Consider the following 23,404-nt stretch of genomic DNA (forward strand, 5'->3'; position numbering starts at 1 on the left):
TTGAAACAGGAAGTTTGCCGCTGATCGAGTGATTTAAACAATAGAAAACGATACATTGACTGTTAATTAATAATACGTATATCTCATTGAATTTGCACGATGAAAATATTTCGACATTATTTATAATCATACCATATCGCACAGTATTAACGATATCGAAATGGTGTTTAATTATTATAATAAGTACGATCGTAATTATAGTAATTAGATCTTTATTTTAATATTTTTCAACCGCATGATATTGATTCAGCACGGTTATTAAAACCTCCTGGTTGTTCCATATTTCGTTCAATTTTGTGAAAATCGCAGACGTCGGTAAATCATAGAGCTTCGTATTTTTTCTTTGCGTTATTTTTGCGGTCGGATTATTTAAATCAGATTCCGTCACAACGTACAATAATAATAAAATTGCGCGATACGTGTGACGTTATAAATGACATGCAAAATGCCCTGTAATTATCTTATTCTAGTGATTAATATGCGATTATAATTAACCGTGTTTTCGCGAGTGTTACATTACACGAGTGTAATGTAACGAACCTTTTTGAGAGACAGAAATGATGAAAAGCATCAGGCAGTGGCAGAGCCATCCGTGTGGTGTGTGGAAGTAAATTATTATTTTTCATTTCCACTGAAATAAAAAAATAATAATTTACTTTTGCGTAACAGTCCAATAATAGTCTTTTTGCTTATGTAATATTACGGAACATTTTACAAAAATTACATAATATTTTAGTTTTACGTGAAGAAATAATTGTTGCGATTTTTTTATAATCAACTGCATATAACTCGATTGATTTCTAATCATCAAAATGTGACTATTGAATTATCTGACTATGTGATATTCATTGTTGGTTCTTATTCTAAAACTATTTTAAACAATATCTTAAAATGCTAATACAGTTCTGTAATTGGTTTATATATATTAGGTATACAAATAAGTTTTAAAGCGTTTTTTGTGTAACATATAATTTAAACTTGGAATTTAAATATTTTCGCGCTCTTTTGATATGTAGTGGCGTTTAATGTGTACTATTAAAAAACATAATTCACAAAATTGGAAACTTAACTTCAAAATTAAATGGTTTTAAAATGGAGAGCGACAAGCAATTTATTCGACACTGCATTCGATACGAATTTCATCAAGAAAAAAGCGCTGCTAAAGCATGTGAATCAATTTGTTCTGTTCTTGGAGTCAATGATGTATCCAAAAGTACGTGTGAGTTTTGGTTTAGGCGATTTAAAGAGGATGATTTTGATGTTAGCGATAGAGAACGTAGTGGCTCCTCAGAAGGTTACAAACAATGAATTGCTAGCATTACTCGATCAAAACTCATGTCAAACACAAAACGAACTTGCACAGCAACTTGGAGTAACTCAACAAGATATATAAATTCGTTTACGGCAGATGGGAAAGATTCTGAAAGAAGGAAAGTGGGTGCCGCATGCATTAAGTGAAAAAAACAAAAATGATCATCTTGAGAAGTGTTTGAATCTGTACAATAAACAGCATAGAAAATCTTTCTTGTGGAAAATCGTGACTGGTGATGAAAATTTTTTACGATAATTCTAAAAAGAGAAAACATTATGTGGATCCAGGACAACCCACATCAACGCCAAAACGCAATATCCACAGCAGCAAAATTATGCTATGCATCTGGAACATGAAGGGTGTGCTATATTAGAACTGCTTCATCCGAATGAAACGGTTAATAGTGATCGCTACAGTCAACAATTGATTCGTTTAAATCAAGAAATCGAATGAAATCATCCATTTACTGGCAAAAGAAAACATCCTGTGAAATTGCTTCATGATAACGCTAGGCCTCATGTTAGTAAACCTGTAAAGGAATGTTGCTAGCTCTTGGTTGGGAAGTTCTGCCGCACTCGGCGTATAGCCCAGACATAGCCCCTTCTGATTATCATTTATTCCGGTCAAAACGCCTTGTCCGGTGTGCACTTTCGAGCATTTGAAGAAGTGCGAAAATGGGTGGATAATTTTATCGTATCGAAAGACGAAAACCTTCTTCGCTCTGGAATTCGCAAGCTGCCCGAAAGATGACTAAAGGTCATACATAATGATGGAGATTATTTTGATAATTAAGTGTGTTTTCGTTTCTAAATAAAACGAAATGTCGTTTAAAATATAAACAAACCAATCATTCGAAAGTTTCCTCGTCGCAAATAGTATAAAACCACAGAAGAAAATCGCTTTTTGGTATCACAAGAGCTGGCTTCAATAGAATTTTTCCATCTCGCGAAACATTCTCTCTTTCGCCTAACACTATCCTAGACACGCGATTGAAATTACTCGCTGATACTAGTCGGTATGTGTACAAAAGATGAACAGCTCAGAGTCAATTCTCACGCGGTTACTCTCGCTGGTAAAATCGAAGATCAAAGCCTTCGGAAATTATATTGGCTGGACGACGGGGTCGCCAGTGACGGGAATGTCTCCGATACGCTCGCGTTCATTCGTAAACCGAACGCGTATTCCTTGGCTTTTATTTCAAAGACATTTCATTGCCGTTTTACTGTCATCCTATCTCAAATTTCCAGCAAGTTGTGTGAGGTTGATACCAAGCTGATTCTCGTGCAAAAGCGAACGTCGTCCTCGCGGAGAGCTTTATATCTCGTGATAAAAATCCGAAATAATTTCGCTTGGTAAATCATTCTGAAACTTCGAAACGTTGATAATGCAAAAACAACGAAAATGTTAACGAAGTTATATATTAGAGTGACTATTAAATCTTTCTTAAACGTTTCTTGCAATTACCTAGAAGATAAGAATTAAATGTTTGCATTTAAATCAAGTTTTCTAACTTTGCGCAGAGCATACGAAAACAGGTCCAACGTCTTTTTTTTTATCGATATTTAAGTTTGTAATAGTTAAAAATATAATTTTATTATACGATTCAATGCTTTCATAGAATTTTAATTTTAATATTAGGTGTAGTAAAAAGACATCCATTATTTTTCCAGTAGATGGCTTTAGTAATCTGTGTCATGCGTAGACGAGATACAGATTACTAAAGCCATCTATTAGAAAAATAATGGACTTCTTTTTATTACACCTAATATAAAATTAAAGTAAAATTAGCAATGAAAATAATTCTTAATGCGAATACGGGTGTAATTTACGTATATTAGGCAAACAGGGAGAGGACGAGAGCGAACGAGCGAGAGAGAGAGAAAGATAGAGAGAGAGATAGAGAGAGAGAGAGAAAAAGAGAGAGAGAGAGAAAGAGAGAGAGAGAGAGAGAGAGAGAAAGAGAGAGAGAGAGAGAGAGAGAGAGAGAGAGAAACGATGAATGAGGATGACGATACAACTACATCGTTGTCGTTAGAAGTAGGTCTACGATGGCAATGATGATGATATTGGACGACGGCGACAACGACGACAATATAGGACGACGACAACGATGCCGGTAAGACATGCGATTTAAATTAGATTTAAAATTATAATATAATCTTAATTGTAATGGTGATTGTAATTTTAATGTCGATTAATATCAGTTAAGCAATAAATATCGTTCAATTCTTTTATGTAACATTTACTTATTATATTTTGAGGTTTAGCAGCGCGCGCGGCAAATTTTTTTACATAAAAAATTTTCTTATTTTGATAAAATTTTTTCATTTTATGATGCTTAATGTCTTTAATTTTTTCAGATTATATATTGTATTTCATTACAAATTGCATTTTTTTCTTTTAGCTACTAGCTCAGCTTTAGCTGAGGGATAATTTATAAAATATTAACAATATTATCACTTAAATTATATGATTTATGTAACGATTGTTTTTTTTTGGTTTTTTTTTGTTTATATAACACTTTTTTATTGGTTTATTGGGAGATACACGTAAATTTGGCGCCTTTTTTTAAATCTTTTTTTTAAAAAGATATTTATTACACTGCAAATTAGTGTTATTTATATTATTTTCTAGAATATATTAAAATTAAAAAGCTGATGAATGAAAAGTTTGCAATGAAATTTCGCATTTGTGATAATTTCTGTTATGATTAACATAGTGTTTTCACATATAAATTTATACGATACTCACAGACAGGTCGCATACATACGCATATGTGAACGTATAATAAGGACAACTCAGAATCAGGTTCATTTCTCTCTATTACACTGAGTCAACAGTTTATTTATAGAAGTTTGAATAAGGCCCGATTGCACTAATTTTCCTTTAACTTTAAGCGTGGCTTAAAACGCTTCCTGTCTCGCTTTAAAGCAAAAGAGAGACAGAGACACAGAGAATTTTAAGCCTTGTTTAAAGTTAAAGTAACATTAATGCAACTGGGCCTAAGAAACACAAATTATATTTCTATCAAGGTTGAGAGGTAATTCATTATCTGTAATGAAATACAGTTAGAGTCATTTTTCAGTAAGCGTATCTAACTTCTTTTTTTCCACTTATATCTCTGTAACTTTCTTAAGTTACATTTATTTGTAATAACTAAGTTAATAAGTACTTCATATAGTGTTTTATACTAATCAATATAAATGTAATTATTTAATGTATTTATTTCTTTTTGTAATTTCCATCTTTTTTTACAGTATACTTACATTTATGTTAAAGAATCAAACGGCTATTTTTAGCTTTAAATTGCATTTTGTTTTTATTCAGTAAAATTTTGCTTTTTCGAAATGCGTTTAATTTAAAAATAGCTATATTATATTTTGTCTATTTCATATTTCATTTAGATTTATTGTGATCCGATTATATGTATATGTATATAATCGATACAGTACAATAAATCAGTGAATGCAAGTACAAATGAATTAACTTCCATATAATACAGAATGAAGATGAAATAAAATACCTTCTTCATGTATTACATGGGAAAAGATCTATATTTAAAATATTATATCTCAGAAATACAAAATCATACTAAAACAAAAGACAAATTTAAAAAATTACAGTTGATGCACTAGTGTGACGTTAACAAAATTTTGATTAAAAAATCGCTGAATATTAACCGTTACAATATTAGGAAAACGCTTAAAATTATACCTTATATTATGTTATATGCGTCATACAAAATTTGAGATTTGCAAAACTACTAACCTACCGTTACCTGAAAGTTTACATTTGCGTAAGGTTAATTTAGTTTCGAAACCGTCAATTCAGTTGTCAATAAATGTATATGTTTTATATATAATCGTTAATTATTTTATACATAATAATAAATTATTCTTATTCCAGGAGATCGAAGATTTCATCAAATAATAAATCGTCATCCAAATTAGATAATTTTACACATTCTACCAAGTCAGCATCGGAAACTCTTCGTAATCCATAGAATTTGAAGCTCTGTGCGAATCTGTGTTGAGATAAAATGTGACAAAAATTTGATAAAGTGATAAAATATTTGGCATTTATTATTATAATTATATATTAAATACTCGACAATATTATACGACGGCACATGAAAATATTATTTACGACTTTTAAATAAGAAAACAAATTTAAACCCATCTATTTATATGCTATTCAATTATATTTCTTTTAGTAATTGTCTATAGAAAAATATTGATGTTAAAAACATTGTAACGTTGAAAGGAAAATGATGTTTATAGAGGAAGTTATATAAATTATGTATGTAATTGTATAATTTATGCCTACATGTGTACATGCGCATTCACGCATGCACGTATGCACGTACGAACGAACGCCCGTACGCACACATTCAAGAATACACAAATATGTGCATAATATAATAAAACTAAAATTTTAATAAAGATATACATATAGAGTGTTTTTGAAAAAAACAACGCCCATTAATCATATAATATTATTACTAATACAAAACTGAATGGAAAAGTCTTCTACCACATTTTACAATTCTACATTTTACAATTTTTGTAATACTTTTTTTAGTTACCTAATGAGCAAAATGTTTAAAATCAACGTATAAGACAACTTTAAAATATTTTTGAAGAGTTCTTCAAGAAACATCTCCATAATATTTCACAAAGAATACTAAAAGGTATCTTAAAATTGTTTTATTGGTCGATTTTATTCGTTTTAGTAATCTTTAGAAGTTAATATCTCGTCAACTATTGCGAAAATTGCAAAATATTAGAGGACACATTGATTCAGCTTTTTATATATATAAAAGGAATACAGGGTGCGGCAGAGAACTACTTACTTTTTTAAAAAGCGCGCCAAACGGCAAGGGGTGAAGGTAGGGAGCTGGAAGGGGGTCCGAGAGGATAGGTCCTCAATTTTTGTTCCCCCCACAGCCAATCTCGATCATGCTTTGGACGAGAGAGCATCGCGCGTTCGCCGTCGAGGCATACTTTGATAATGGCCGCTTTCACCTTTCCGGCTGTGTCAACAAACAGAACGCGCTACTGGAGTGCTGAAAATCCACATGAACTTCACCAACCCCTCTCCATTGTGAACGTGTTACCGTTTGGTGCGCAATTTCGTCGGTCGGGATCATTGGTCCTCATTTTTTTGAGGAAAACGAGCGCGCTATCACGGTGAATGCAAGTCGATATAGGGAGATGATTTTCCTTCCACATCTGGAAGAAATGGACGTCGGGGATGTGTGGTTTCAACAAGACGGAGCCACGGCCCACACAGCACGTGCCTCGATGGAATTGTTGAGGGAACACTTCCCTGACCGCCTCATCTCTCTCAGAGGCGATCTCCCTTGGCCGGCGCAGTCTCCAGATTTGGCTCCATGCGACTTCTTCCTATGGGGTTATTTGAAGTCTATCGTTTACAGCGATCGACCACAGACCCTAGCTCACCTGAAGATAAACATTCGGAACGCCATCGCCGAAATACCGGTGGACATGCTTCAGAGAGTGACGCGAAACTTCAGAAATCGACTCAATCATTGCATAGACAACGGCGGCTGTCATTTGATAGATGTAATTTTCAAAAGTGCATGAAAAAAAATTTGATGTGTTCTGTAAGGGGAAAAAAGAATTATACTGATATCTGCAATAGTTTCGTTTTTATTAACCTTTAAAAAAAGTAAGTTTTTCTGCCGCACCCTGTAATACTGTACGCTTAGTGAGCGTTATTTCAGTTAAACCTTGTATATAATATAAATATATGCATATACATATGTATATGAATAGATGCATTTATAAATCATACTTATTATAGACATTAGATATTTATTTAACAATTTTTTTGTTGAGTAAATATCAAGGGGTATTTGCGTAACACATTTTTTATCTGATACTGATTATTTAATTATTATCATTCTTGCAGAACGTTAATTAATATCTTTAATTTACTTGGAATATACTTACATAAGACATTGTTTTAAGTGTATTAAACGATTTGTAAGTTTAGACCCAATTGTTGCATTACGTAGTATACATTGTCTCTGTATCGCTTTTTGCGATAAAATAATCCCAAGTCCAATAAAATTTATCTTCTTTTTTCTCTTCTTCTGATAATATGTCTGGATGTGCCTTCACGACGTGTTTATATAAAATAGCTAAGGATCTATTATGTATATTAAATTTTGCATTACAATAATCATGCATCTTGCCTCATTTCTACTTGTCAATTTTGTGTAACGTCTACGTACTAGGTGAGGTGAAAAGTAACCTCCTTGGGAATGAAAAAAATTTTTTTTTTATGCAGAATCTCGCCCAAAATATGGCGTGTTCGCTCAGTACTAATCTTTGTAGCATCTGCTAGCTCGCGCACCTTCACTTTCCGGTCAGCCAACACCATTTCATGTATTTTTTTGACATTTTCCTCGGTAACCGCATCGGAGGGCCTGCCGCTGCGGACTTCATCGGTAGTGGAGTTGCGGCCACCACGAAACTCTCGAAACCAATATTTGACGGTGTAATCTGACGGAGTATTAGCCACATAATATTTATCCAACTTTTCTTTTGTTTCCTTCGCCGTTTTGCCTCTCAAAAAATAATGTTTTATGAGAGAACGAAAATCGTTTTCGCAAACACGTCAACAACAATCAGCTCTCAAAACAAAACTAAGGGCAGTATCGCACTGCCACTTGGCATGTCTGCCTAAATATGAACGGACTACAAGGCACCATAAACTTTTTTGCAGTAGTGGCGCATTCTGGCGGTCAAGGAGGTTACTTTTCACCCCATCTAGTATTCAAAGACGAGATCTGGGATAAAATTGTCTGTCTTTGGAGTTATATATCCTCATTTGTACTCATATCATTATCTGGATTGCTCTTGTTATCTACACGATTTGAATTTGGACCTAATATCCTACATTTGCATAACAAGTTATTAAAAAAGCAATTAAAAGTACAGTAGATATGTTATATTCAATTACGTACATTTTTCGCTGTACGGAATGAATTATAAATTTTTTAGAACATATTATTTGAACATTTAGGAGGGATCAAAAATTTTGCAATGAAACAGATTCAAATATTTTGTAAATTTGATAATTGTCTGATAAAAATAAGAATATTTTATATAATATTACTTTTTTTTTATACTAAACAGAGATAATATATATATGCATAAATTTCAAACATGGAATTCAGTTTGCATTCAATCAAGTCGTGTAACATAAATGAATACCGATTAGGAATTATAGAGTCATATTAAGGTTTTATAAGGAATTGCGCAATCAAAGAAATGGGAACTAAGAAAGAGAAAATAGAAATTTTAAATTTTTCGGAAATAATGTCTTGTTGGATTACATAGTGCCTGATAGATTAAAATTCTTATTACCCATTCCTTATTCCTTAGATTGCGCGCAGTATCACCACACATATATTGAATATTTGATTAAAATTTCTAATTTGTGTATATGTTATTAGGGGTTTGCATTAAAAGCCGCTGTTTTTTCTTTATATTTGAGCACTTATTTCAATAACAAAATATATGAATACCTCAATCAAAGTATTTTCCCTCGGAAGCTATGACTTTTTGTCACTTTTCAGGCAGAAGTTGAATTCCACGACGAAAGAATAGTCTGTCTTTTGAGTCAATCCATTCAGCAACCCAATTTTCGACTTCGCTATAATTATGGAAGTGTGTATCTTCTAGAGCATGTTGCATCGATCGGAACAGATGATAATCGCTTGGTGCTAAGTCCGGAGAATATGCTGGGTGCGGGAGAACCTCCCATTCGAGATCTATCAGTGTTTGTTTCACGGCTATAGCAACATGTGGCCGAGCGTTATCATGGAGTAAAATCTTTCATCTTTCGACGATTTGATGCAATTGATGATCGTTTTTGCATCAAATTATCATTCAAACATTCCAATTGTTGTTGATAACGCTCGGTGGTGATTGTTTCGTTCCTTTTAAGCAGCTCATAATACACGACACCTTCCATATCCCACCAAATACAGAGCATTACTTTGTGACCGTGGATATTTCGCATTTGAGTCGATATTGATGGTTGGCCAGGATCAACCCATGATTCTTTGCGTTTTGGGTTGTTGAAAAAGATCCATTTTTCATCGCCGGTCACGATACGCCACAAGAAACTCTTCTTGTTATGCTTTGCAAGCAAAGAAATTGAGATGTTTAAACGGTTGGCAATGGCATTTTCGGTCAATTCATGTGGCTGCCATTTTCCTTCTTTCTGAATCTTTCCCATAGCTTGTAAACGTCGAAAAATAGTTGATTTATCGACTTTCAGTTGTTGAGACAATTCTTCGAGTGTTTGAGCTGAATTTTCTTCCAATAGAGCTTGCAGTTGTTCATCTTCGAATTTTTTCGTTGTTTGTCGTGAACGTCACAATCACCACTTTTGAATCGTCAAAACCAGTCTCTACATACTGTTTCCAATGGAGCAGATTCACCATAAATTTCCGCAAGCAATCGATGAGTTTCAGCTGCACTTTTTTTCAAATCAAAATAGTGTAAAAGTACATATCGGAAAAACAACTTATCACGTTCCATTTTAATTCAGTTATAGAAAAGCACATATGTAAACAAGGATGACGTCTGTTGACTGAATTTTAGTAGGAAATGTTCACATTTAAAAATGATATAAGTAGCAGATGTCTCTGACCATAACATACGCAGTTACTGCCATCTAAACGTCAACAGTGGCTTTTAATGCAAACTCCTAATACTTCAATAAATTTTGAATTTTTTTTTATTGTACCTTTATAATGCTTAAAAGTGCAAATCATATTTGACATGTATCAGAAATCTGTTTAATAAATTTTTCTAGCTTTATTTGAGTATACTTGTTTGCGTTATATTTTTTTTAGCTGACATTGATCATTTTACTATTATTAATTTTACATTCTTCAGTACGTAAATAAATTTTTAATTTACTTGGAGTACACCTACTTGCGAATATGTTTTAAATGACTCTTGAGACAAGATACTGAACGGTACTTAATTGTTGAATCACATTTTTTGCATGTTGCCTCTCTATCGCTTTTTGCGATAAAATAATCCCAACACCAATCGAATTTATTTTCTTTCTTATCTTCTTCTGATAATATGTCTGGATGTCTATTCACCAAGTGTTTATATAAATTACCTAAAGACCTATTTTGTACAGTGAATCTTGCATTACAATAGTTGCATCTTGCAGCATTATTCTTTGCTATTTTTGTATAATGTTTACGTATGCAAAGACGAACTGGAATAAAATCTGTTTTTTTAGTTATATCCTCATTTGCAATAATGTCATCGTGTGAATTGCTCTCGTTATTGCCCTCTACACGATTTGAATTTGGATTGAATATCCTATATTTACATAAGAAGTTATTAAAAAAGCAATAAAAAGTACGTTAAAGCTATTATTTTCAATTATGCTCATCCTCCGTTATGCGGACTAAATGATAATTTTTTTTAAATCTATTTTTCGAAAATTTAGTAATGATCAAAAAGGTATCGATCAAGCAGATTTAAATATTCTGGAAATCTGACAATTATCCGGTAAAAATTGGAATTTTTCACATTATTTTTCACTAATTTTTAATACTAAACACAGTAATAGTAAATTTAATTGATGACACAGTAATTGAAACATTTAATTCAGTTTGTTATTTAATAAGGCTGTTTAACATAAATGAATACCGATTAGTTTTATAAGGAATTGCGCTATCAAAGAAATAGGAATTAAGAAAATAGAAATTCTAATCTTCGGAAATAATGTGTTGTGAAATACACAGTTCCTAATAGATCAAAATTCTTGTTTTGTATTCCATATTCTTTTGATTGCGCGCAGTATCACTACACATATATTGAATATTTGATTAAAATTTCTGATTTGTGTATATGTTACTTAAATAAATTTTGAATTTTTTTTTATTGTACCTTTATAATGCTTAAAAGTGCAAATCATATTTGAAATGTATCAGAAATCTGTTTAATAAATTTTTCTAGCTTTATTTGAGTATATTTGTTTGCGTTACATTTTCTTCAGCTGACATTGATCATTTTACTAGTTAAATTAACATTCTTTATTAGGGTAATTAATTTTTAATTCATTTGGAATATACCTATTTGTGATAATATGCTAAATGCCTCTGGAGTTGAGTTATTGTACGGTACTTAATTGTTAAGTCACATTTTTTGCATGTTGCCTCTGTATCGCTTTTTGCGATAAAATAATCCCAAGACCAATCGAATTTATCTTCTTTCTTCTCTTCTTCTGATAATATGTCTGGATGTCTCTTCACCAAATGTTCATGTAAAATAGCTAGGGATCTCTTCTTATATATAATGATTTCTGCACAATGATTACATTTTGCCTCATTACTACGTGTTAATTTTGTATTATATAATTGCCACGACGAACTGGGATTAGAATATCGTCTACTTGATCTGCCATTATAATGTTTTGTAAGGATTATTGGTAACTAATCACAAAAGGTACAGAAACGATGTAAAGAATCGTTTGCAAAAACTGTTGCTAAACTGTTTACAGATAGAGATATGATTCTTTGATGGAACTCATATAAATATTGATGTTTGTATTTTTGAATCTGTTTGATAACGAGATTTAATAGATCTATTTATATAGCTCTATTTATTACAATATCTAGTTCTTATATTACATTTTAAATATTATATTAAGTAACAACATTTCCATTCTGAAATGCTCTGTCAATCGAATTTTTTTGTTTCCTTATTCTAGACAAAGCTAATTAATCCACAAAACACAACAAAACGTAAAATATAACTTAGCAATTCATTTATTGAAGCACAAAAAGCATAATATACTCTCCAAATCTTTTGTGATGAAAACTCAATCTTGAAAAAAAAACGAATTAAAACCTTTCATTCTTGATTAAACAAAAGCAGATTTTCATTCTTTTGAAGTAAGATTTCTTTTGGAGTGAGATTTATTCCAAAGGAACAAAATCTTACTTCTTTTTTTGAAATTGGAGACTTTGTTCTTTAGATTTTATTCCAAAAGAATAAAATTTTGATTAAAAAGAATGAAATCTCACTCCTCTCAAAGAGTGAAAATGTTCCCATTTTTTTTCAAGACTGGCTTACTTTTTAATCTTTTTGTAAAATTTTACTCCAAAAAATTTAAAGAGTATATTTAGCACAATTTAATTTTTATTAAATATTGAATACTTATTTTGAGATGATAATTTACCGACATTTTATATACGCTTTAGTGTTTATTATTACGGTGTCTCCGTTGTACTTAGCGCTGTGCATAAGCAAGATCGTGCTGCTACTACTTTCATTCGTTCAATGAAACTCGAATTGGCAGGCGTATCGCAAACTGTTCTGTGTATCGTCGTGCATTATCTTTTGAAACATGGTCGCGACAAGTGCTAGAAGATATACATCGTAATAATACTTCACGCTTATTACAGTAAGTGACTAGCGTAATTAAAGTTCCATAAACGAATTAAGATGACGATTGCTTTTTGCAAAAAAATATTTTATTTAGTAGAAATTAGAAAGACAAAAAATAGGAATTGTTAATTATTTTTTTACTTTATTTATAGGTAATAACAATATGTTTTTACTAATATTTAATAATCATTTTTTTTCAAAAATAATTTTTTTCAAAAAATAATTTTTTTAACAACGTTTTGATTTGAATACATCCATTGCATTGAACTTTAAATTTTTGATTTAAATATAATTTACAATTGATAATGAAATATACGAATAAAGAGAAAAAACGATATTACATCGTATATTGATAACTGGTTTAAAATACAAAGAAAAGAACATTTAACAAATTTGTTTCACAATTTGTAAAATATTTCATGTCGATGATATTGACTTGTACAGCTCTGTGGTATTTGTTTTGGTATGCCAAACCACTGCGTACTGTTCTCATTCACGCAACGAATTTCAAGTTGACAGTTAATGCGTACTATTCCGTATCTCTTCGCATTATCTCATCGAAATGCTTATCAAGTACTAGAAAACATCAAACGCGATTATTTATTAACAATTAATTACTTTTAGCATGCGCAATTAATTACTTTCCACGATTAATAATTACAAATTCGTTGATTATTTGAAGATATAAATAGTTTGCACAATTTATTTATTTTACAGAATCGAATCAATTGAATTTCTTTTACAGAATCGAACGGATGGAAATCGTAAGTTATTATTTTATCGCGATATTTATACAGACAATAATTTCTATAACAATTAGATTATCTTGCAATGAAATTTCTATAAATTTTTCTGTGATATAATCGTTACTTATCATTTTTAGATTGAAGCAGGAAGTTTGCTGCGGATCGAGTGATTTAAACAATAGAAAATGATACATTAATTGTTAATTAATAATACGTATATCTCGTTGCACGATGAAAATATTTTGACACTATTTATAATCATACCATATCGCACAGTATTAACGATATCGAAAATGGTGTTTAATTATTATAATAAATACGATCGTAATTAGATCTTTATTTTAATATTTTTCAACCTCATAATATTGATTCAGCACGGTTATTAAAACCTCCTGGCTGGTCCACATTTCGTTCAATTTTGTGAAAATCGCAGACGTTGGCAAATCATAGGGCTTCGTATTTTTTCTTTGCGTTATTTTTGCGGTCGGATTATTTAAATCAGATTCCGTCACAACGTACAATAATAATAAAATGCGCGTTACGTGTGACGTTATAAATGACATGCAAAATGCCCTGTAATTATCTTATTCTAGTGATTAATACGCGATTATAATTAATCGTATTTTCGCGAGTGTTATATTACACGAGTATAATGTAACGAAGCTTTTTGAGAGACAGAAATGTTTGAAAAGCATCAGATAGTGGCAGAGCTAACCGTGTGGTGTGTGGAAGTAAATTATTATTTTTTATTTCCATTGAAATAATAATAATTTACTTTTGCATAACAGTCTAATAATAGTCTTTTTTGCATATGTAATATTACGGAACATTTTACAAAAATTACATAATATTTTAGTTTTACGTGAAGAAATAATTGTTGCTATTTTTTATAATTAACTGCATATAACTCGATTGATTTCTAATCATCAAAATGTGACTATTGAATTATCTGACTATGTAATATTCATTGTTGGTTCTTATTCTAAAACCATTTTAAACAATATCTTAAAATGCTAATACAGTTCTGTAATTTATATATACCATCATAAAACTATAAATCTTAAATACTTAAGTTAATCTTAAATATAAGAATCGACTATGAATTCCTGTCTATGAATCTTTATTGATTTATCTCACCTTTACACTTTTCGTAAGATTTACTTAATAATTATAGATACAGACTTTAAAGATGTAGCGACATTCTTCACATATTCACGGTGTCTAAAAAGATATATTTCGTTTGCAATCTGTCTTCAGCTCCAGCTAGGAAGAATGCGGAGATCAAAATGAGATACTCGCAGAAATTTAATATTTTTCGCATTCAGGCAACAGCCGTGAAGCGACTGCACTCGTCATCGCCACAAAACTCCTTTCGCACAACTGCGTTTGTCGTCGTCGCGGTGGTGGCGAAACGAGCGTCATACGTGCAAATTGAAACACGCTCCGCTAGTCTTAATTAAGTCGCTTGTAATCAGGCCATGCTCACAACAGCCACTGACTACGTTTACATGGTCACCTTTAATCGGATTTAATAACATCCATAGTTAGAAACTAATCAATCACAGCCATTTCATTCTTCAGAGGAGTAGCCATGATTGGTCAGTTTTATAATTATAGATGTTATTAAAGGATTTAAGCCGTGTAAACGTGGTCACTGTCATGACAAATATGACCGACGCAGTTGGCACCGGATCTCGAAAAGTGCACGTATATTTTGACACAGCAACCAGATATGCTGTAATTGTCTCAAGTTGCGTGGCTCCATGACAACGCATGAATCGTTTTTTAAAGCAAAGGATATCGGCTTTGATCCTGCGACAACTACACGACTCGGAATCACCGGAAGTATCAAACACAGCGATCTCATTATCTATCTATCATATCTGCTTCGCTTTCATCATGCGAGATATAGTTAAGCAACGAGTGGACTCATTAAAATTGTCTCTTTATAATTATCATTACTCGCTCCTCAACGAGTATCCTTCTCGTAGCTCTCAGAAATAAAGAGAAACGTTGCTCTTTGCGTTTGATGTACGTAATGACCGACTACACGTTTATTTCTGATCATACTTGCGTAGATCGCGTCAGTATCTAACAGTATGTTTAAGTAAAGTTCTTTTCCAATTAGTGCTATTGTTTAATTTAAAATAATGTTTGTTTAAGGGAGGAAACCACAGTAGAGCACGAAAAAGTAAGTATATTTTCGGGAATTTTTTTTGCTCAATGAAATGATCAATCAAAAATTTGTAAAATAAGCATTATAATATTATAAATGAAGTACAAATAAGAATTTTTTCATATATTTTTGGTACAAAATGGCGGCTGTGCCGCACTTGTCCGATGGCGCCTATTTTTGAAGGAGGGACATCTAGAGTCCTTAATTTTTGACCTGGAACAAAAAATGACAGTTTTTTAGGTTCTATATATCAATAGCTATGAAAGTACGTAGGATTTTTTCGATATATTAATTTTTCGCAAAATGGTGTACGTTTTAGGGAAAACTTGCAAATTTAACAAAAAAAAAACGCCATAAAATTGTTGATAAAAAAAAACTATGTAATATAAAAAAAACTCTACGCACTTCCATAGAGAAAGGTATTCTGAATATACTATCAAAATTTGAAACCAATCGGTAAAGATTTATTCGAGTTATGTGTTCGCTCAGTTTAAAAAAAGTGGTTTCGAGAAAAACGCGTTTAAAGTTTTAAGTAAAATCATATAATATTTTTATATACCTCTAATCTGCGATGCCTGCGCCATACAATTGGCCTTCTTCATCTATCTCCTGCTCTTGTTTGGTCTTTCGAATTGTTTTCAGATCGATGCGGGCCTGTTTTGCGCCCTCACTCAAAGATCGTTCCGCTTTCTGTATGCGTTTCTAGTCCAAGTCCAAGTATAGTTCGTGACTTTTTGGGCCAATTTTCATGCCCATGACCTGGATTATATGTAAAATTGATATTAATCCGTCATTAAAAACACACGAAGCGATGTTCGTAGCAATGTCGATGATTATTTTGCCGGAATTCATAGTTTTCGGAGCCATCGCCCACACTGTCGAGTGAAGCTCTCATTGCTGTTTTGAGTGAAACCCCCGATGCAGCGAGTGAGAAGATCATCCGTAGTGAGTTGTTCGTAAACTGGCTTAATTGCTTCATAAACTATATCAGACATTGGTGATTTGTGCGTATAGGTAGCCAAAGTGTTAGAAGATTTCGCCCTTTGCCACGAGCACCATGAATTTTCTCCAGTCGGGCAATCGTCGTGTTGGGGATGGTTACTCATAGTTTTCAATAATTACTGCTTATTATCACTATTATTCGAATATTATGGAACGTATACACGAGGCGAAGCGAAGCGAAAAAGCGTCCGTTTCAACAATTGACATTCGGTTTACTAACGTTACACACATGTTCTTTGAATGTATATTACATATGGTGATACCTATAGGCATTCTAAAGTACTATAGACTTTTCGGAGGGAAGTTCCTTCTCCATCGACTGCCATTATACCTGCTCCCGTACTCATAAATTACAGCGCGCGTCGGAATCACAAAAGGCGCTCGGAGCATACCTGAGAGGCGTTGCCGCAGAATGGAAAATTTGGGTATTCCGAAATTTTTGCGGCACTCCATCTTTTGGTATGTTATTCTTAAGACCCTAAAGCACCTTATAAGCGAAAAAACATTTTTTCGATTTTTTTCAAACTTTTATTGTGGTTTCCCCCCTTAATCCTCAGTATACATGATGAGTCGCTATTCGTGTCCTGGAATACTCATCACTTTTACAAAAATTATATTATTAATAATTTCTTACGTATAATTTAACATATTTAAAAAATATTTATACCATTATGTATTAAAAAGAAGTTGTACACGTAAATATTATAATTGATGACTCGATACTCCTACTATTTTAAAGAAAAGAAATGCATTGAACTTGAATGCTTAATCGTGTGTACTAAGAATGAAATGTAATAAGCATTTAGTAAATATCGCGCCAATGTGTTCAAAATCTCGAATTTGTATAAAATGAATCGTACAGGACGGGGATACAAGTTTCGTCTTTCATGTAACCGACTTGTTTTCGAGAGTCCGCAACCAGAACGGAAATCTCCTCGACCACGCAATAGTCCGTCCAAATAACACACCCCGCACGTAGCTAAACTCTTAATTAGCTCTTTCCATAATTTGCAAAATCACTCAAGAGTCGGATTAGTTCCGCGACACACCCGGCAACCTTAAAATGAGTTTCTACGGAAGTTGTAGACGTGCCAGTAACCGATGGTAGGACCACCCAGTGTTCGCGCGGTCGTTTGCGTACGCTTTCTAACCAGAAGTCCCAAATAAAACCGTGGATATCTGTATGCGGGGTGCGTATCTGTCGCTCGTGCTAATTGTCGTGTCCTGCTAGCCATCAGATTGCAACCATGAGGGGGAGAAGATGGGGGTGGAGTGAGGACCGAGGTAGTGAGGCTGGAGGAATGGTGAGCGAGGGCGAAGGTGAGGAATCGGCCGATCTGTTTCGGGGGTGTTGTTATGTTTATCCCGGCGTTAGGCGGGCATTGCAAACAACGCACATGCTTAGGGATCTGCATTGTCCAGTGCGGCGCGTTGCTATTCGGATCATCGATTTCGCGCGTAGCTTTCCCAGGTGAAGAGGAATTTCGGCCGGATCAACACAACCGTTGGCGACAGCGTATCGCTCTCGAACTTCAACTCGATACGGCATCAATCGGTAAGGAATGTAAGTTTAGACGCAATTGTTGCATTATATAGTATACATGTTGTCTCTGTATCGCTTTTTGCGATAAAATAATCCCAAGTCCAATAAAATTTATCTTCTTTTTTCTCTTCTTCTGATAATATGACTGGATGTGGCTTCACGAAGTGTTTATGTAAAATAGTTAAGGATCTATTATGTATATTAAATCTTGCATTACAATAATCTTGCATCTTGCATCATTTCTACTTGTTAATTTTGTGTAACGTCTACGTATTCAAAGACGAGATCTGAGATAAAATTGTCTGTCTTTGGAGTTATATATCCTCATTTGAACTCATATCATTATCCGGATTGCTCTCGTTATCTACACGATTTGAATTTGGATCTAATATCTTACATTTGCATAAGAAGTTATTAAAAAAGCAATTAAATGTACAGTAGATATATTATATTCAATTATGTACATTTTTCGCTGTACGGAATGAATTATAAATTTTTTAGAACATATTATTTGAACGTTTAGGCGGAATCAAAAATTTAGCGACGAAGCTTACTCAAATATATTGTAAATTTGATAATTGTCTGATAAAAATAAGAATATTTTATATAATATTATTTTTTTTTTATACTAAACAGAAAAAATATATATATGCATAAATTTCAAACAATTCAGTTTGCATTCAATGAGGTCGTGTAACATAAATGAATACCGATTTGGAATTAAAGAGTAATATCAAGGTTTTATAAGAAATTGCGCTATCAAAGAAATAAGAATTAAGAAAATAGAAATTCCAACCTTCAGAAATCATGTGTTGTGAAATACACAGTTCCTAATAGATTAAAATTCTTGTTTTGTGTTCCATATTCTTTTGATTTCGCGCAGAATTTACACATATATTAAATATTTGATTAAAATTACTAATTTGTGTGTATGTTACTTCAATAAATTTTGAACTTTTTTTTATTGTACGTTTATAATGCTTAAAAGTGCAAATCATATTTGACATGTATCAAAAATCTGTTTAATAAATTTTTCTAGCTTTATTTGAGTATATTTGTTTGCGTTACATTTTCTTTAGCTGACATTGATCATTTTACTATTATAAATTTTACCTTCTCCAGTACGTAAATAAATTTTTTAATTAATAATACTTCGAGTACACCTACTTGTGAATATGTTTTAAATGACTCTTGAGTTGGTTTACTGTTTGGTACTTAATTATTGAGTCACATATTTTGCATGTTGCCTCTCTATCGCTTTTTGCGATAAAATAATCCCAAGACCAATTGAATTTATCTTCTTTCTTCTCTTCTTCTGATAATATGTCTGGATGTTTCTTCACCAAGTGTTTATGTAAATGAGCTAAAAATCTATTTTGCGTAGTGAATTTTGCATTACAATAGTTGCATCTTGCAGCATTATTCTTTGGTAATTTTGTGTAATGTTTACGTATGTAAAGACGAGCTGGAATAAAATCTGTCTTTTTAGTTATATCCTCATTTGCAATCATGTCATTGTCTGAATTGCTCTCGTTGTCCTCTACACGATCTGAATTTGGATTGAATATCCTATATTTACATAAGAAGTTATTAAAAAAGCAATAAAAAGTACGTTGAAGCCATTATTTTCAATTATGCTAATCCTCCGTTATGCGGACTAAATTATAATTTTTTTAAAATCTATTATTCGAACATTTAGTAGTGATCAAAAATGTAGCGATCAAGCAGATTTAAATATTCTGTAGTTCTGATAATTATCCGATAAAAATTCGAATTTTTCACATTATTTTTCACTAATTTTTTATACTAAACACAGTAATAGTTAGTTTGAAACAAATTCAGTTTGTTATTTGATAAGGCTGTTTAACATAAATGAATACCGATTAGTTTTATAAGGAATTGCGCTATCAAAGAAATAGGAATTAAAAAAATAGAAATTTCAACCTTTAGAAATCATATGTTGTGAAATACACAGTTCCTAATAGATTAAAATTCTTGTTCTGTGTTCCATATTCTTTTGATTGCGCGCATTATCTACACATATATTATATATTTGATTAAAATTTCTAATTTGTGTGTATGTTACTTCAATAAATTTTGAATTTTTTTTATTTTACTTTTATGATGCTTAAAAGTGCAAATCATATTTGGCATGTATCAAAAATCTGTTTAATAAATTTTTCTAGCTTTATTTGAGAATATTTGTTCCCGTTACATTTTCTTCAGCTAACATTGATCATTTTACTATTATTAATTTTACATTCTTCGGTACGTAAATAAATTTTTTAATTTATAATTCTTCGAGTACCTACTTGTGAATAAATTTTAAATGCCTCTTGAGTGGAGTTACATTTTGGTACTTAATTGATGAATCACATATTTTGCATGTTGCCTCTGTATCGCTTATTGCGATAAAATAATCCCAAATCCAATGGAATTTATCTTCTTTCTTCTCTTCTTCTGATAATATGTCTGGATGTCTCTTCACCAAATGTTCATGTAATTTAGCTAAGGATCTATTATTATATATAGCGATTTCTGCACAATGATTACATTTTGCCTGATTACTACTTGTTAATTTTGTATAATGGCCACGCATCCAACGACGAACTGGGATTAGAATATCGACTACTTCTTGTTCTGCCATTATAACGTTTTGTAAGGATTATTCGTAACGATGTAAAGAATCGTTTGCAAAAACTGTTGCTAAACTGTTTAGAGACAGAGATATGTACATGATTCTTTGACGGAATACATATAAATATTGATAATAAGATAGGAAACAATACCGTTATGTTAAATAACATTACTTTAAATCCGAAGCGCCACTACGGTCTAAGTATTAAGATGTTGAACTAATATATATATTATTCAAACGAATAAATTAATTTCAGAAATGATAATTACGTGTCGATATGGTTGTCGACATTAACGCAATTGATCTGAAATGTTAATAATCCCCCCAAAATTCCCCAAATTAATCTTAAAAAACTGTACGGAATGCAAGAGATCCGGGTTCGACTCCCGGCCGAGGCAATATTTTTTCGCAATATATTTATTACAGTTTTTTAAGATTAATTTGGATAATTTTGGGGGGATCATTAACATTTTAGATCAATTGCGTTAATGTCGACAACCATATCGACACGTAGTTATCATTTCTGAAATTAATTTTGTTCGTTAGAATAATATATATATTAGTTCAACATCTTAATACTTAGACCGTAGTGGCCCTTCGGATTTAAAGTAATGTTATAAATATTGATGTTTGTATTTTTGAATCTGTTTGATAATGAAATTTAATAGATCTATTTATATAGCTCTTATATATTACAATATCTAGCTCTTATATTACATTTTAAATATTATATTAAATGACAACATTTCCATTCTGAAATCTGTCAATCGATTTTTTATATTTCGTTATTATTCTAGACAACGCTAATTAATCCACAAAGCACAACGAAACGTAAAATATAAAATAATTGTTCATTTATTGAAGCACAAAAAGCATACTATACTCTCTAAATCTTTTGTGATGAAAACTCAATCTTGAAAAAAAATAAATTAAAACTTTTCATTCTTGATTAAACAAAAAATAGCAGATTTTCATTCTTCTGAAATAAGATTTCATTTGGAGTGAGATTTATTCCAAAGGAACAAATTCTTACTTCTTCTTTTTGAAATTGGAGACTTTATTCTTCAAATTTTATTCCAAGAGAGTAAAATCTTACTTAAAAAGAATGAATTCTCACTTCTCTTAAAGAGTGAAAATGTTCTCATTTTTTTTTAAGACTGGCTCACTTTTTAATCGTTTTGTAAAATTTTACTCCAAAAAATTTAAAGAGTATATTAAAATTTTAATTTTTATTAAATATTGAATACTTATTTTGAGATATTTTACCGACATTTTATAGACGCTTTAGCGTTTATTATTATTATGTCTCCGTTGTGCTTAGCGCTGTGCAAGATCGTGCTTTTTGCAAAAAGATATTTTATTTAGTAGAAATTAGAAAAACAAAGAATAGCAATTATTAATTATTTTTTTACTTTATTTATGGATAATAATAATATGTTTTTAATACAATATATCGAAATTTCCCTGTATAGTTACTTTAATAAGTTATTTTTAAATTAAAATATAAAACGGATCGCTTGACGGTCTGATGTGTAAACGTTGTTGCGTAGATATTCATATCGTTATCAAATTCGCAAGGCTATCACTAGTTTTATCTGATATAGTTTTGATATCAACAACTTTAAATTAAAATTACTCAGAAACTAAAATCGCAATCAAAAATCTGAAAACCCTTTTATTATATAATGTTATATATCGATATCTTTCGATTCCGACCGCTCCAAATAATAAAATTGGTGAAGCGGATATCGAGATCTAGAGATCGTTTCCCAATAGGGACCATACAGCTTTTCAAATTTTTTTAGACGTACGTGTGACACGAGTGCATATACAATATGAAACGTTTTGTCCATTAAACTGCTGTTTACAATGTTTTCATAGAATTTTAATTTTAATATAAAATTAAAGTAAAATTAGCAATGAAAGTGATTCTTAATACGAATACAGGTGTAATTTATGTATTAGGTGTTGGAATTAATTCGTAGCGTTTTTTAATGAAAGAATGTTATTTATTTCACATGAGCATTAAAAAATACATTAATGAAAGTACTTCCCATCACTTGTAAAACGCTACGAATTAATTCCAACACCTAATATATTAGGCAAACAGCGAGAGGACGAGAGCGAGCGAGCGAGAGAGAAAGTGAGAGAGAGAGAAAGAGAGAGAGAGAGAGAGAGAGAGAGAGAGAGAGAGAGAGAGAGAGAGACGATGAATGAGGATGACGATACAACTACATCGTTGTCGTTAGACGTAGGCAATGATGATGATATTGAACGACGGCGACAACGATGACGATATAGGACGACGACGCCAGGAGATGCCGGTAAGACATGCGATTTAAATTAGATTTAAAATTATAATATAATCTTAATTGTAATAGTGATTGTAATTTTAATGTCGATTAATGTCAGTTAAGCAATAAATATCGTTCAATTCTTTTATGTAACATTTACTTATTATATTTTGAGGTTTAGCAGCGCGCGCGGCAAATTTTTTTACATAAAAAATTTTGTTATTTTAATAAAAT

At 31.8% G+C, this 23,404-nt stretch overlaps 2 protein-coding genes and 1 pseudogene across 3 annotated transcripts in view; 1 reads left to right on the forward strand and 2 right to left on the reverse strand.

Moving 5' to 3' along the window:
• LOC147906885 (uncharacterized) overlaps positions 1–23,404 on the forward strand; it is a 365,738-nt gene that overhangs the window by 12,932 nt on the left and 329,402 nt on the right. The window lies entirely within an intron of this gene.
• Positions 12,777–16,979, reverse strand: LOC147906886 (uncharacterized; annotated as a pseudogene). Its single transcript, XR_015548015.1, has 2 exons — positions 16,253–16,979; positions 12,777–15,906 (listed from the first exon to the last, which is right to left on the reverse strand). The product of XR_015548015.1 is annotated as an uncharacterized LOC147906886 (transcript).
• LOC147906887 (uncharacterized) lies at positions 18,296–23,198 on the reverse strand. Its single transcript, XM_087415207.1, has 3 exons — positions 20,551–23,198; positions 19,406–19,807; positions 18,296–18,602 (listed from the first exon to the last, which is right to left on the reverse strand). The coding sequence occupies exons 1-3, from the start codon at positions 20,883–20,885 to the stop codon at positions 18,599–18,601; spliced, it is 741 nt and encodes a 246-aa protein (XP_087271333.1). The 5' UTR covers positions 20,886–23,198; the 3' UTR covers positions 18,296–18,598.

This window comes from Acromyrmex echinatior, chromosome 17 (genome assembly GCF_024713525.1).
Source record: "Acromyrmex echinatior isolate Ae372 chromosome 17, ASM2471352v2, whole genome shotgun sequence".
NCBI classification, from domain to species: domain Eukaryota; kingdom Metazoa; phylum Arthropoda; class Insecta; order Hymenoptera; family Formicidae; genus Acromyrmex; species Acromyrmex echinatior.